The 15,436-nt window shown below is 38.4% G+C and overlaps 2 protein-coding genes and 1 pseudogene across 6 annotated transcripts; all 3 read right to left on the bottom strand.

Moving 5' to 3' along the window:
• Window positions 1–37: 37 nt before the first annotated feature.
• LOC125472389 lies at window positions 38–2,335 on the bottom strand (annotated as a pseudogene).
• A 198-nt stretch (window positions 2,336–2,533) lies between these two features.
• On the bottom strand, window positions 2,534–5,875 carry LOC103949522 (protein FAR1-RELATED SEQUENCE 9). The gene is made up of 3 exons (XM_048573739.1): window positions 5,688–5,875; window positions 3,423–4,930; window positions 2,534–2,922 (listed from the first exon to the last, which is right to left on the bottom strand). Exons 2-3 carry the CDS (start codon window positions 4,911–4,913, stop codon window positions 2,755–2,757), a joined length of 1,659 nt encoding a protein of 552 aa, XP_048429696.1. The 5' UTR covers window positions 4,914–4,930; window positions 5,688–5,875; the 3' UTR covers window positions 2,534–2,754.
• A 1,495-nt stretch (window positions 5,876–7,370) lies between these two features.
• Window positions 7,371–12,390, bottom strand: LOC125472387 (protein FAR1-RELATED SEQUENCE 5-like). 5 transcript variants are annotated; one of them, XR_007254329.1, is made up of 5 exons: window positions 11,912–12,390; window positions 9,438–11,730; window positions 9,054–9,235; window positions 8,264–8,852; window positions 7,371–8,083 (listed from the first exon to the last, which is right to left on the bottom strand). XR_007254329.1 is itself a non-coding variant. In XM_048573738.1 (4 exons), the coding sequence occupies exons 2-3, from the start codon at window positions 11,649–11,651 to the stop codon at window positions 9,056–9,058; spliced, it is 2,394 nt and encodes a 797-aa protein (XP_048429695.1). In that variant the 5' UTR covers window positions 11,652–11,730; window positions 11,912–12,390; the 3' UTR covers window positions 7,371–8,852; window positions 9,054–9,055. The 5 variants fall into 5 exon arrangements, 2 of the variants coding, with proteins under 2 accessions (XP_048429695.1, XP_048429694.1); XR_007254330.1 differs by having other exon boundaries at window positions 7,371–7,902; XR_007254331.1 differs by having other exon boundaries at window positions 7,371–8,592; window positions 8,720–8,852.
• Between the last annotated feature and the right edge of the window lie 3,046 nt (window positions 12,391–15,436).

Raw genomic sequence — 15,436 nt, 5'->3', positions numbered from 1 at the left:
AATTTCCCTCCTACTTTAGACTAAAGTAATTTGTGATAAAAACCCATAAAAAATAACAAAATAGAAGATCATGTTTAAATAGAAACACACACACACACACACACATATATATATATATAAACAACATGCAGCGCTGATTAAAGGTAAAATACACTCTAGATTCATATATGAAAGCTAAATACTACACACCAGCCAAACATATGAGAAATTAGTAAAAGGCAAATCAACAAAGAAATCAAATGATGCAAAACCAAATGAATTGTAAGGAAATGAAATCCCATAGAGCACTTGAGAGATGATCGGCGCGCCCTAAACCTAGTGCCCTCCGCTACGCTCCTGTGGACCGTTAAATTCAAAAATGGATAAAACGGTCTGGATTACTGTGAGTAATAAAAGACCAAGGGGTTTTAACATAAAACCTGCCCATTGCACGTTCCAAACATTATTGCAGTGCTCGTTCACATCCTTGAATACCTGCTCTAAGTAACTCCCAATGACGCTGAAACCAACATCTTTGCTCATATTGTTGAAGAATTGAGCGAGCTCCTCGTCGAATCCAAGATAATTCTCGATGATGTTCTTCTCAGAGAGGAAGGTTGCATCCGCAGGCCTGCGGATGAGGCAGTTCATGAATGCAGCATAAGTGGTTATGTGCTTGTCGCAATCCTCATAACATTGTTCGAATGCAACAAAATTCAGGAGTACATGGATACTGTAATCGTCTACTATTACGTGTGGAATTTCTAGCACTCCATTGCAGAATTTGATATCTAGGAAGCTGTTTGCCTTGCTTTTCTTGAACTTAATTCCCGCTTGATGAAGCTTTTTCACTGTTCCGATCAATTCAACCGACTGAGAAGGATTTTCTCGAGGAGGATGAAGAATACCGGTGGTAAAAGTCAAGTGAAATAAATCGAGTAGATGTACTCCGCCTTACATTGAAAAATTGCTCCAAGACTTTGTCCGATCTTTGTTCCACTACGTAGCCAAGGAATTTTAAAGCAGCCTTGCTAAGGGACGAACACTGATTAGTATCCTTTATTGAAGGTTTCGACATATCAAATAACTGTTGAAGAACGAAAAAAGGAATTTGGTTTTCTAGCCGAAGAAAGTCTAGCCTAAGTTGAGGCAATATCCATTCCGAGCTAAAGATGGTGTCATCCAAATTTTGTGCAAAATCTTCAAATCTGGAGAAGACTTCGATAATGAAGAGACCATCTAGTACCATCATCTCAACGAGCTCGCTTTTGCTCAAGTAGTTGAGGGTCTCAGAATAGCACCCTCGTATCTTTCCTCCTCCAAAGCTACAACCTGGAAGTAATCAGCGAGTTTGGGGCCAGTTGATGGTGTTCGATCAAGTAAGTCGCAAAGATATCTCCATTTGTGTTGCTGCATCATCTCCAGATGTTGGCGACCGCGGTGATATGGGCCGATGGAGACTATATGCGGGTGGTAGTGCTTGCTGTTGACTTCGACCAACAGTTGAGGTACTTTGAAGATGCAGCCGGATTCCCTACCAGCTGATGGGCGGAGTAGCCAATCTGTTTTCTCAACTGACTTAAGACGTTCCTCCATTGACGACATCAGCTGAGTTATATTAACATCGTCTGGCAATTCAATTGGAATGACCACGTCCGGATCATCTCTTCCTCCATTGTTTTCTGATGGGAAACTTGATGTTGAAGGTGAGGTCATTGTAGGCTCACAAATTTTTGGATTTATTATTCTCTCTTGTCTCTTTGATAAATAAAGGATTTCAAAGATTGTAAAAGCAGCAGCATGGATGGATTTATGTGGAAGCTTCCTTATATTTTAATAAAGACAAAGCAAAAAGCGATGAACAGATGAGATGGTTTTGTGCCTCTGCCCTCTGTCACAGGTGATATACCACTGTGATTTCCAAATTTAGGGGTACTGTGACATCTTTGTATAGTTGAAGCTGCTAAGTGTTGGATCGCATCTGTTTTTTTTTAGAGGATAGTTACTTGTAACAGAAAAAAGTCGTGAATCGGGAAAGTTGTAAGGAATGGATATGTGATCAGTTGATCTTCTTAATGAGTCGAATTCTTGATTTTCAGGTATTAAGTTATGGATTGTAATACGGGACTCACATAATTTTTTTTTAATTCGAAAATATGTTAGTAAACAAGAAAAAAGTCATGAACCGAAACAATCTAATACTCGTTCCAGGTCAGTAAACATGACATAATTTCAAATAAATTTCTATCAGACTTGAAGATAAACGAAGAAGCAATCGTCTCAAGGGTTGCCTCTTCCCAGCTAAAGGCAGCACTGCACGGAAATTCTTCTTGTTTTAACTTTCACCTTTTTTTTTCTTTTTTTTTTTTTTTTTTGTCAAGCGGTGGATTTTGTTAGATTAGATGTTAGATTAATCATTAACAGAATTTGAACCCATACGGTCATACAATGACTCATCATCTTTCCCCCAATATGGTAAAGAGCCACATTATTTGATTCCATATTCTCTTTTTTTCTTTTTCTTTTTCTTTGTTTGTTAAACCCTGTACGATTATGGAAGATTCAAGAGGGATTTCCTATTTTATTGGGGGAATTAATTGAAAAATAACAGAGAGTGTTCGAACTGCATGCATAACAAGCCAAGTGGTTATAAAGCATGAATTTGTCACAAACAAGTAATAAACTGTAACAAATGGCTAAAGACGGCGAAGACCTAATGGTACAGCTTCCTAGTATTGACATTAGAGGACGTTAAACCCGTGGCTAAGATAGCATTCACTCCTTCAGACTTAGCCTTGCACTTTGAACCTTCACCGAAAGCTTCGACTTCTGCTCTTCCATATCTCGTAGAACAGCAAGCAGATTTGCACGATAAACTTCACAGCGTTTGTTGGTGTTCTCCAACTCAGCAGACAATTCGCGGATTTTCTTTTCCTTCTCATCCTGATGAAAATAATGAGTATGGATGAAAATAATATGTAAACAGAAATAACGGCGTGGTATTTCACAATCGTACTGAAAACACAACCGCAAATTATGTCATGCACGGATTCTAAATATCATAATTCAAATCTGGGCCTCTCTGGCTACAGTCGTGAAATTGACTTTATGAATTACAGTGTTTGTAAGTTTGTAAACAGGGAACACCTAAAGATGCATTATTTCTTGGTTTGCACAGTTCAATAGCTACATGCACCTAAGCTACCGAAGAAGCAAATAATTCAGAGAATATATCCACAATTTCCAGATTCATGAGAGAAGACATTGCACTTCTCAATAATTCTATTCCATGTTCAGAAACTTCCCAAATGACCCCAGTGTGTGTGAGAGGAAAGGAAGATATTCTCGTCAATAAGAATTATAACCAGAACAACACCACCAACAACAACGATAAATATCAATATTAAATAGAACAGATCAGGTTGTGAGGTAGGACAACTCACCGTGGATTGATACCCTGCCATTTCATTCGCTTCAGTCGCAGGAATTTCTTGGCTACCTCCATTGGCAAGGGAACTACCCTGTGTAGCTCCAGAACCTTTATTCTTGGTAGCAGCAACTTTCTTAGCAGCTTCCTGTAGAGCATTCATTGCTACATTGTATATGTGGATAGACCTTGCTCCCTCTTCTACATATTTGATTGCTTCCTGACGTAGATTGTTATACCTAACTGTTACAGACTCTCGAGAATTGCTTGGCGATTCAGAAGCACGTTCATCCAGCATAGCTCCGCCAGCTCCACTCTTGGCATTTCTTGTCCATCGTTTCAATACATATTGAGGAGGAAGTGTGAGAACATTCTTTGCTCTAAAAACTGCCAGTATGTGCCTACAGATTATCCCTGAATATTCAAACATTTGACAACTACAACTAGCTTTCATCTCATAGGAATTGTAACTAACAGCATGAGCTTTGTGGTCTTCTCCAAATTTGGCCACTCGATAGGTGGCAACAGTTCCTGAGTCATCAATTTTGGTTGCAGGATTTGCCATGGTCTCAACCAACTCCTCCTGGAACTTCTTAAATATTCTCCTTGTATAGAGGTTTGCAGCTTGTTTTTCCATAGGAGACGGTGTCTTCAGAACTGCCATAGTATTAGTAGTGTCATAATCTGCTTTTAATTCCATTTCATGCCAACTAACTAAAGCTTTCTCGTACTGCTTAATCAAAACCTGCATGGTAGTGGATGCATTCACATACCCATCAAAAAACAAGGCTAACCTTTCACTTCCCTCACTTACAGCAAACTCTCCAAAAAAGGTGTCCTTCATGTAAACCGGGACCCACTGTTGCCTAGCATTGTACATGGATTGAAGCCACTCATTATCCATGATGTAGTATCTTCCGAGCAATGACTGCCACCGTGACTCAAACTCATCAATTGTCTCACTCTCATTGACACACTTCTTAAACTCGGTTTCGAAAGTAGGATGAGAATGATACAGCTGATCCAACTTCTCTTGTGTTTGTTTAAATATGGCCCACTTACAGAAGCGATGGCGGGTTTCAGGAAGAATTTGCGCAACTGCAACTTGCATGTGCCTATCTGGATCAGTAGTGATAGAGACAGGGAGGCGTCCAGCCATTGCATGAAGCCAAGTTTGAAATAGCCATACGAAGGAGGACTCAGACTCATTGAGAATTAACGCACAGCCAAACAACACCGGCTGGCCATGATGATTAAATCCGGAGAATGAGGCAAACGGTACCCTGTAGCGGTTTATCCTATACGAAGTGTCAAATATAACAGCATCTCCAAAATATGTATAGTTCATCCTGGCTGTTGCGTCCACCCAAAATATATTACCACTAGAGTGATCACTATCACTCTGAACTGCATAAAAGAAAGCAGGATTGTCTGCCTGCATTCTTTTTAGATAGTCCAGAACATGCTGACCCCCACCCCCGAGGGTCCTCTGTCTGACGCCACTCATGTAGCTTCTCAATTTAACTGTACCCCATGAGGGAAGAAAAACAGTCAGAAATGGTTCCACCAAAGGCCATTGTTAAACATGGAAGGTAACTCACACAAGCCAAGGTTCAAAACCTCAAACTAAAACTAAAGCATGTTATCTACCAACATCAGTGCATTTTCGCTAAAATTAAATGCTAAGCATCGTATATGCGATCATCATGACCAGGCTCAACCCGACTGTGAAAGTGTTCCATCCCTAATAAATTCTTACATGAAAGTCTTTAGCTATATTTACTAGAATAATGCCATGATTCCGCTATTACTTATATTGCATGTAGAAAGGCCTTACTGGCCTGAAAATTATTCGCAACGTTAACACATTGTTATAAGAAGGGAATTGTTCAATCAGAAAAACTTCAACATACTCTAAACAGTCCAAAACTTTGAAATTGTCTTCAACCAACACCATTAACATTGCAGTTTAGTAAAACAGGAAAAGTAAAATATTTACCAGTTAACACCAACCCACAAACTACTTCACAGAGAGAGAGAGAGAGAAGAAACTGTAAATTTGGTGAAAATAGGCAATTGGGTAGTAAAAAAGAAAGATGCTTTAGCATTTAGGAAGCTGAAAGCCTGCAAATAATTGGGTACCCACACCCACACTTATCAATTTAAACATGAATTTGAATTTTGAATCAGTTGGCCTCAAAAAAAAAAAAATTGAAGAGAAATCCGGAAGACGATGAACAAATTGAAGCAAAATTATATGTACTGGGGAATTGAGACTCACCCAAAACTGCAATCGAGCTCTGCTGCACGGAATAGTGGGTCTTCGTCAAAATCAAAGGCAAGTCCCGATCGCCGTCGTCCTCTGGCGATTGTGTTTCTTGAGACTCGAGAGTTGAGAGTTGAGAGTTGAGCGTGATAGAGAGGCCCGCCTAGGCGCTGCTTAAAGCTCCATTTTTAGTGAATAGTGATCTCTTGGAATTTTATTTGGGAAATCTTATTTGAACCGCGTACCCTCTTTTTACATCTAATTTAAATTTTAAATGTTAATTATCTTTTTTATCATAGTATATGATTACCATCAAACACAATATAAAATTAATAATAAAACTTATATTTATCAATAAATCCACACCTTATAATTAAACCCATCATCACACCTTGTTTATTCTACTATCATTTCGGCTAAAACCCTAATAGTTCTTATAGAGAAAAACAAGCTTATTTTTTTTTATCGATAGATGGTGATTCTAAAGCTTTGAATACACAACCTTTGAAGCATCTTCTTCTGCGCAAGAAAATCTATTATTCCTACCTGCAAATAAAATCACTGATACATGAATATCAAGAAAACAAGAAATTGAAAAGTGTTAGGTATATGGAATATTCATAAACAAGTAGAAACTTCACCAAATTATTTAATTTTGGATTTTATTTTCTAAATGCGTGTAAAGATAAATTTACATTTTAAATTGGGTTTGGGAGGGTAATTTAGGTAATAAATTTTTGTTTAAAGAGATATTAATTCTTTAATTAAAAATAATAAGGGTTTAAAGAATAAGTTGAGTGTAGAAAGAGGTTACATGGATTCAAATAAAATTTTCCTTTTATTTTTCATGAAATTTTTTATTGGAATTTTTTTTTAATTAAAGAGATGAGTATCTAATACAGTCATTTCCAGTACAATCAAATAAAAAATAACTTCGATCAATAACGGGTAAACACCTCTTCCAAATATAATGTCCAAGCATGAATAGCCAACATTAATAATTACATCACTTACTATTACGATATAATAATATTATTTTTTATTAGTAAATAAATTATAAGTCCGACTATATATATATATATATATATATATATATATATATATATATTAAAGACTTTCACCCATTTTCTCAATATAAAGCTCATTTAGCCTCCATGAGTAACCATTAGTAGTTAGTTATGTGTTAATTGCGGCGGTGGTGGTGGTGGTGATGGAGTATTCATGAGTATCCATTGGAGAAAGGATCCTTGCCGGATCCTCTTTGTGAGGATCTCGGAAATCCTCCAATCACATCTGTTCATCGTACATTGTGTGGCAATTTTTCTTCAGATACTGTTTATATTCAATTTTAAATAAAAAATTTACAATAATTTCTCATTGCAGAATATACAATGAACAGATATAATTTGAAAATTCATAGAATTTTCACAAAGAAGATTCAGCAAGAATCTATCCATTGCCCCATCTTGGGGCTGAACTCGTCCACGCGGCACGACCTAAACTGTACCACCGTGGCTGGAGCCATAGGTGGGCTCGGGGAACACATTCGACCACGATTTGTTATTTTCTTGCAGGATAAAATAAGGTAATTTGTATTAAAACCGGGAAGGTTATGTCGAATTCCCAATAGAAATTTGCGTTCTTATTTTATTTATATTTTTTTAAGAATTAACCTGTAATATTTTGTCTCTCGAGTCATCATGCATAAAATAACTTCATCACCTTTTAGGTGTGTACCATCTGGAGGTTGGGATGCGTCAATGGGTAATACAAAATACTAGAGGTCCTTACTTTTGTGTTTGTGATCATGCGAACACGTAGGTCGGATGACTACATAGGATCTACAAGTTCCTTCTTCGAAAAACTCCAGCGTGGAAAGTGGGTCACTTTCCGGGCACCTCTCTCTCTCTCAAACCTCCTTCATCCGACACCATTCGTATCAACGTGACAACTTTTTAGTAACTTACCCCACTTGCCCGACCAAATAACACCTTTACCAAAAGTTCTCTCATCGAACATTGTTCGAACCCCCTCGAGGCTCCTCCAACAGTGCTCGAACTCGGTTGGAGTAGCTAAAACTCTTCAACACTTGGTTGTTTTTAGAGAGGGGAAAATCATCATCCTCATATTTTGATTTCTTGAAAGCATCTCAACTCCAGCACGGTCGACTCTTTTCATTTCTTCAATTTGTTCTTTCAGTTGATTGAACTCTACTCGAGAAATTCAGATCCTACAAGTGTATACAAAACACAAGAATACTGATTATCACATTGCAAAATAAAACTCACTCCGAAAAAAGGCTCGGAAGAACATAACATTCCATCCTCACTTTCCCAGCCACCCAAACTCAAGCTTTCAGTTTCGGTGTCATACTGCACCGTATTGCTCTCAATGCGAAAGCAAGGTGATAACTGACAATCGGCACAATACCAGATAATCAGCAAACTCCAAATGAGCTTAACGAGCGAAACTGTATACACATGTAAATCACTACCGAAGCAAAACGGGACAACAAAAGCCTAAAGATCGATCCAAGCACGAATAGTAAACAAACTGTTTGTACATATATACTCCAATGAAAATGCATTAACCTTTCTAACAGAAACTGCAGTCAATGGATTCTGTTCAGCCAATTTGCAAGGATGAGTAGAAGATGACTTGTCAATTCAAGGATGAATTTCCCTACAAGCTTATATGAAAACTTAAAATTGAAGGTGTTATTCGACGGGCACAGAAAATAACATCTGATTATTACCTTCGACTGCAACCAATAGACAAATGAGAGAGTACACACAAACACAAAGAGAAAAAAGCTACCAAAGCATTTCCATACCCTGATGAACCTTTCAGCTCTGATGTCTGTCTTCTTGTGCAACCATTCACACAACGATTTTTCCTCCTACAAAGTTACCATTGCTGACTTGGAGATCACAAGAATCACACCCCATAAAATGTCAGAAACAATATAAATCGGTTTAAAATGACATAACTATTAACTGATAATGAAAAGAAAACAAGTCTAATGAATCAGCCAATATAAGATTTACATGTGAGGTATCAAGCCTGTCACGAGTCAAATCCACAGCCAAGATCCATAATCTACAATATGGACCCTGCCAATTTCCACATAAGTGGAGCTTATTTTCCGATTGATCTTATGTCAGACGCAAGGACAACTACCTGCATAGAGTTCGAATCCTACAACTATAAATTCATAGCATATGCATCTACAAAATTTGTGGAAACATAGCACAACTTTCAGACTTCCAATTTCTACAGCATCCATAAGTGAAGGAACAGCCTTATCCAAAAAACATTGTGAAAGTACACTGACTAAAAAACAATCAAAATAAAAGATAAGTACATGAGACTATATTGCACCTTTATAGGATTAGGCCGTCTTTCATGCCAATTTTAATGTTTTGTACTTTAATTGACAACTGTAACTTATGATCCTCTATATCTTTCAAAACTGAACGCAGGTTAGCCCGGTAAACTTCACATTTCCGCTTTGCGCACTCCAGCTCGTTCGTAAGTTCTCGGATTTTTTTGTCCATGTCATCCTGCACAATAACATCCATTAGAACAAAGTTACAGCAGGCTTGAACAGATCACATATGCAAACAGTCCAAATAGCATTCCATTAGTCAAACTATCAGCAAAGAAAGACTCTGTCAACACAGAACACTCCATCAAAGGTAAAAATATAAGGCTAAGGCCTTAATAAAAGTAATCAAATAAAGAAAATCGGGAAATAGCTCTGACCTCAGACAAATGTTGTCCAGAGCTTCCTTCATAATCCCCACTAGCACAATGTGCTGCCCGACTTGCTCCACCAGCCAAACTCCCCCTGACATGCCCATTGAGCATGGCTTTCCCCTCATTCTTTATGGCATGAGCTACTTTTTTTGCAGCTTCTTTCAAAGCTTCTACTGCGATGTCATAAGTTTCTGAAGACCTTGCTCCATCTACAAATTTAAAAGCCTCATGACGTAGGGTATTGTATCGCACAGTATGAGATTCTAGATAATTGGTATATACATCACTAGAACGTTCTTCTAACATGACGCTGCTCTTGGCATTTCTAGTCCATCGTTTCAATATGTAATGGGATGGGAGCGTCAGCACATTGGTCACTCTAAAGACTGCCAATACATGTCTGCAAAGAAGACCTGAAAACTCAAACATCTGGCAACTACAAGTTGCCATCATCTCCAAAACATTAAGCTTAACATAATATGCTTTATGGTCTTCCCCAAACTTTGCTACTTGATATGTGATGATCTCCCCATCATCATCACCCTTAGATGCCGTGAAAGTTAGCGTTCCAACTAGCTCCTCTTGAAACCTCATAAATATCTTTTTTGTGTAAAGCTCGGATGCTTGCTTTTCCATTGGAGATGGGGTTTTCAAAACTGGGGCAGTGTTCATAGTTTCAAAGTCTGCTTTCACTTCCTTCTCATTTCGACTCTCTAGAGCTTTCTCATAAAGCTTAAAGAATTGGCTCAAATTTGTTGAAGCATTCACATATCCATCAAAATATGAGTTCATACTGTCACTTCTTTGGGTAATGGACATTTCTGCAAAAAAAGTGTCCCGCAGATAAACAGGGACCCACTGCCTGCGAGCGGAGTATACCATTTGAATCCATTCATGATCTCTGAGACTGTATTTATCAACAAGAGACAACCAGTAAGACTCAAATTCTTCTATGGACTCAGTCAAATTAACACACTTGTGAAAGTCTGCTTCAAAAGTTGGATGTTTAAGAAACACATGGGATAGCTTCTCCTGGCATTTCTTAAAGACGTGCCATTTGCAGAAACGGTGCCGGGTCTGTGGGAAAACCTGCTTGATGGCTGACTGTATCACGGGATCATGATCAGTGGTAATTGACACTGGGGGGCGGCCTGACATTGCCATAAGCCATGTTTTGAACAGCCAAACGAATGATGCTTCAGATTCATTTATCAGAAAGGCACAACCAAACAAAATAGGCTGTCCATGATGGTTCACCCCTGTAAAAGGTGCAAAGGGCAAGCGGTACCTGTTAGACCTGTAGGTAGTGTCAAAAGTAACAGTATCACCGAAGTAACTATAGTTGATCCTTGCCTTTGGATCAGCCCAAATGACATTTCCCATGGACTTATCGCCATCGCCCTGCACGGCATAGAAAAAGTTCTGGTTATCAGCTTGCATTTGTCTCAAGTAATCCAAAAGCATCTGAATGTCCCCATCTAAGCTCTTCTGGCGATTATTCCTCATGTAATTCCTACAGTCCACCTCTGTAAATCCGACTTTGCTTATCCCACCATATTCCTTAATCAGCGCTGACATAATCCTCCTGGGGCCCATTCCAGCAGCCTGCAAGGTATCAATCAAAGTCTTAGCAGGACCGGATATTTGCCTGTGAGAACGAAGACAATGCACCTGATCAGGCGGAACCAACTCATGATTATGCTCTTTAACAAAACCAGACACCACCCATCTTCCCGAATCTTGCATCTTCACAGAAAAGGATGCTTTGCACCCTACCCTAGTGACAGTCCGAGGGCGCTTAATCTCCCTATCCTTGGTGCGCTTCTCATTCAAATTCCGGAAACCCTCTTTAGCACAAACAAACTGCCTCTGTATGATTGCTCCATCGCGCCTGGAACGACGTGAGGAGCTGACACGAGTACTGAACCCAACACGCCGTGCATACGAATTGTAAAAGGCCTTGGCAGCCTCTTCAGACTCAAATTCCATGCCATCATATGGCTCAAGGTCCAAGAGATCCCCCTCAGGCAAGTAAATTTCACCACTCCCTCCACCACCGAAAACAATACCACTCCCACTACCAGTGGCACTTCCCATAAGAGGACTATCAACCATTTCCTCATCATCAACAGGATGCTCAATGTCTACAAAATCATCGTCCCCATCTCGGCCTCCCCCTCCTCCCAACCCAATATCAAATTCAATCACCTCGTTATCCATGTCAAAGTTTCAAACTGTTTCAGATCAATTCCAATAGAATGATCTCAAGTCCCCAACCTCACACTGACAGTGCTGTATTCTGTGCAATTATAAAATGGGTATTATGTACGTAAATATATTTACGCATAAATAAAATCACTGATACATAAATAGGTTCAAATAAGTCTCAGTTCCTCTACAATTTTAGCGGGAAAAAAAATGAAATTTCAATGTAAATTCTAACAAATATGCAAAAATCTATGAAAAAAAAAAAAACTGACCCTGAAAGAGTGAGACTTTCACATAGTCGTGTACTGCTGAGAAAGTGAGCTCTGGTGGATCTTCAGCAATATTCAACCTTTAGCTCTGGCCAATGGAGTGAGAGACAAAAATGGCAAGTTTTAATTAGGGTTTTCAGAATGGCAGAGAAACCCTAGAATCCGGTTCAAATTTGAGTGGAATTGGTGATTGGGTTTAGGGTTTTGGATTCAAATTGATTGAATTGAAGGAAAATTTTGGGAAAAAATGATTAAAAATTTGGGAGAGATAGTGAAGGCGAAAGAGGGACGGGAGCTTGAGATGGGTGGGTAGGCTGTTCGTATACTATTCTTACCCAGTTCCTGGGGTTTCGATCAACTAGGTCATCCTTCAGTTGCGTGAACGCTTATGTACCGTTAGATTATTTGATGATCATTATAATATTTTTTAGAAATTTCTATATACACGTGCAATTGGAATTTTTTCTTAATTTAAAATAATAGTGTTCACACATTTTTCTCACCGTCCATACACTTCTATTAATTTTTACTAGCATATGGGCATACATAAAATGTGTGAGAAAATTTTTTATTTTTGTTTTCGAAATGGAAGGAGAAAGAGGAAGAGAGTGATAAAGAATGTGGGAGTGAGAATTTTTTATTTTTTATTTTTTATTTTTATTTATTTATTTATTTAAAGATATGTTAGAATTACATGTAGCTGAGACTTTGAAAAAAAAAATAGCAAAATTTGATTGTGTGAAATTACATTTCTACCCTATATTTCTTATTCATGTATTGTTTTAATCAGAGGGTTAAACTAGTAATTTCATAGAATTTTGGTTGACAATGAGTATTTTATTAATTAGTAGAGATATGTTAACCATCTTCAAGTCATTTGATATGACGATTAGAAATTGAGAAGGAGTACGTGGATAACACCATCTTTTGAAAATCGTTTTATTTCTATTTTACATCTCAATTACATATTTTTTAAGATTAATTTCAGTTTACTATCTTGAAGTTTCTTGGTTTTCAACATTTGGTACATCAAATTTTTTTGGTCCCATAGTGGTACCTGAAGTCATAATTTTGGGACAGTTTTATACATCTGTTAAGGTTGTTAAATCAATCATTAACTGGTGATGTGGCGTCCATGTGGACAATGATTGGACGACACGTGTCAATACGGACCCACATAAATACTAAACAATTTAAAAAATTAAAATATAATTTAAAAAATTAAAAAAAAAATTGAAAAACCCATCATTCTCCTATCTCACACCCCCCATCCCACCTAACCCTCCCTCCCGTCTATCCTCTGCGCCCACCCAACTCTCATTCCCTTCTTTCTCCACTGCTGGCACCGGCATCCATCCCATTGCCCAACTCTCCATCCACATCCAACGGTGGGAAATTTAGATCGAATGGCAGCGGGGCCTTGTGAAACGATGATGACGCGACGAAATCCCCATCGTCCGCTACCATCGATGAAGACGAATCACAATCGTTGTGGCAGTCCTCAGAAACCACCAGTGGCGTCCTTGGCTATCGTTTCCTCCGCGACAAATCGGCAGCCTTTCACATGAAGGGTGTTCTCACTCTGCTATCTGCATTGGGTGGCGGTAAGGAGGGCCAGGGAGGGGTTTAGGGCGTCAGCTCCAATCCGGCAACACACTCCACATCTCCAGATCCGGAAACACACTGCACATTCGCGATTCGGCCTTGGAAGATAGAGAAAGAAACTGAGATAGAGGAGAGAGAAAGATAGAAAGTTCAAATCTGGGGGAGCTAATCGGGTTGTCGGGGTCGGTAGAAGGTGAACCAGCATTAGCCATTGAGAGAGAAGGGAGGGAGGGTTGGGGTGGGATAGGGGGTAGGGGTGTGAGGTAGAAGAAGGATGGGTTTTTTAATTTTTTTTTTTTAGTTTGTATTATTTTTTGTTTTTTATTTATTTATTATTATTTTTAATATCTACGTTGGCCCATATTGACACGTGACGTCCAGTTATTATCCACGTGGGTACCACATCACTAGTTAACGGCTGATTTAACAATAACCTTAACGGATGTATGAAACTATCCCAAAATTATGACTTCAGGTAGCACTCTGGGATGAAAAAAACTTGATGTACCAAATGTTGAAACCCAAGAAACTTCAGGTGGTAAACTGAGATTAACCCTATTTTTTAATAAAAAAATTTAAAATAATAATAATTAGCATCCTACAAGGCGGATTTGAAATTCATTTAAAACATGTAATTTTATGATTTTGTCTCTATTTTGCTTAGATAGTTGTTCATTGTTCTGCCCTACTAAGCGAGAGTTTCATTCTTTTGTCATCTAGTACTATGATCTAGTGTTATTCCTCTTCATTTGTAAGTGAGAGGTCTTGGGTTCGATTTTCGTCAAATGCGAATTTGAATCACATTATTGCAAGCCCATTATGAGGCTAAGCCTACCCCTCTCCCTTAGTGTAGATAATATCGTTTGTAAAAATAAAAAAGCTTCGCTCTTTTTGACTGATCACTTTATATATATATATAGGGAGCATACCAAAATGGTGAAAATATCTCTAAAACACCTTCTCTTGATAGAGAAGAACAACGAACAACTGCTAGAACAAGATAAGGACAAAAATGGATCTTCAAACCCACATTGTGGGTGATTAATTATTCTTCCTTTGTATTTAAATTTTTTTTTTATTAAAATGTAATTAGATGTAAAACTGAAATAAAAATTAATTTTCAGATTAAAAAAATTCAAATTGCCACATGCGTACACATGTTGCTAGAGGATGGTATTATTTTATCTTTGCGTTGGATTTAAAATGATTGGCTAGATTGGATTAATCATTCTCATGGTCATAGGGTACTTGACACACCCCGATCGAGATCAGGGCATGCTGGCTGTCACGTGGAAGTGACGTAACCATGTGCACAGTGCGGAAGCTAATAAAATAATAATAAAAGTAAGAATAAATAAAAACCAGCTTTACACAAAGTAAGAACATACATGTGCAAGCGTAAGTGTGAAAAACAAAGTTCAGAGTTCGAAGACCTAATGCAGTCCGGAAGAAATAACACTACAAAAACACACCTAAAGGTGGTCCTACATTGGTGATAATCTGTCAAATATGCCAAGGAAATCCTCTGGGGAGCCACCAAAAGTGCTAGCCAACTAGAACCTGGAGGGGCGCAAAACAAAAAGTGTGAGTGGGCAAAAACAAAGCTTTTCGAAAACCAATTCATAAACAAGTTCTAACCCCTCGCCGTAAAACCTGTATACTTCCCAGAAAAGTAGAATATACATATACATATATATATAAGTCATGCTCAGAAATATGCCATGCCAAATGCCTCGAATAAATGCAAGCGCTCAGGAAAATGTCAAAATCAATGCCATGAATATGTCAGCCGGAGTCACCTAACGTGACATGTATGGCTGAATCTAGAGCTCAAATCTCCATCTCACTAACTGTACCTGCACACGAGTCGGAACCACCTAGAGTGGTCTGTACGACAGGACTGGGTGTATAAATAGTACGCTC

This window comes from the organism of the source record quoted next, unplaced genomic scaffold, assembly GCF_019419815.1.
Source record: "Pyrus x bretschneideri cultivar Hongxiangsu unplaced genomic scaffold, Pyrus_bretschneideri_v1 Contig7, whole genome shotgun sequence".
In the NCBI taxonomy this organism is placed as follows: Eukaryota; Viridiplantae; Streptophyta; class Magnoliopsida; order Rosales; family Rosaceae; genus Pyrus; species Pyrus x bretschneideri.
Note: the sequence above shows the minus strand (reverse complement) of the source record. Positions and strands in the feature narration are given on the sequence as shown.

Excerpts from the sequence above, each read along its gene's own strand:
- LOC103949522 (XM_048573739.1), bottom strand. The coding sequence starts at position 4,913 with ATGAGTGGCGTCAGACAGAGGACCCTCGGGGGTGGGGGTCAGCATGTT. Across the intron at positions 2,923-3,422 it reads TGGCAGGGTATCAATCCACG|GATGAGAAGGAAAAGAAAAT; the intron begins GTGAGTTGTCCT and ends TATTTTCATCAG.
- LOC125472387 (XM_048573738.1), bottom strand. The coding sequence starts at position 11,651 with ATGGATAACGAGGTGATTGAATTTGATATTGGGTTGGGAGGAGGGGGA. Across the intron at positions 9,236-9,437 it reads CTGGACAACATTTGTCTGAG|GATGACATGGACAAAAAAAT; the intron begins GTCAGAGCTATT and ends GTTATTGTGCAG.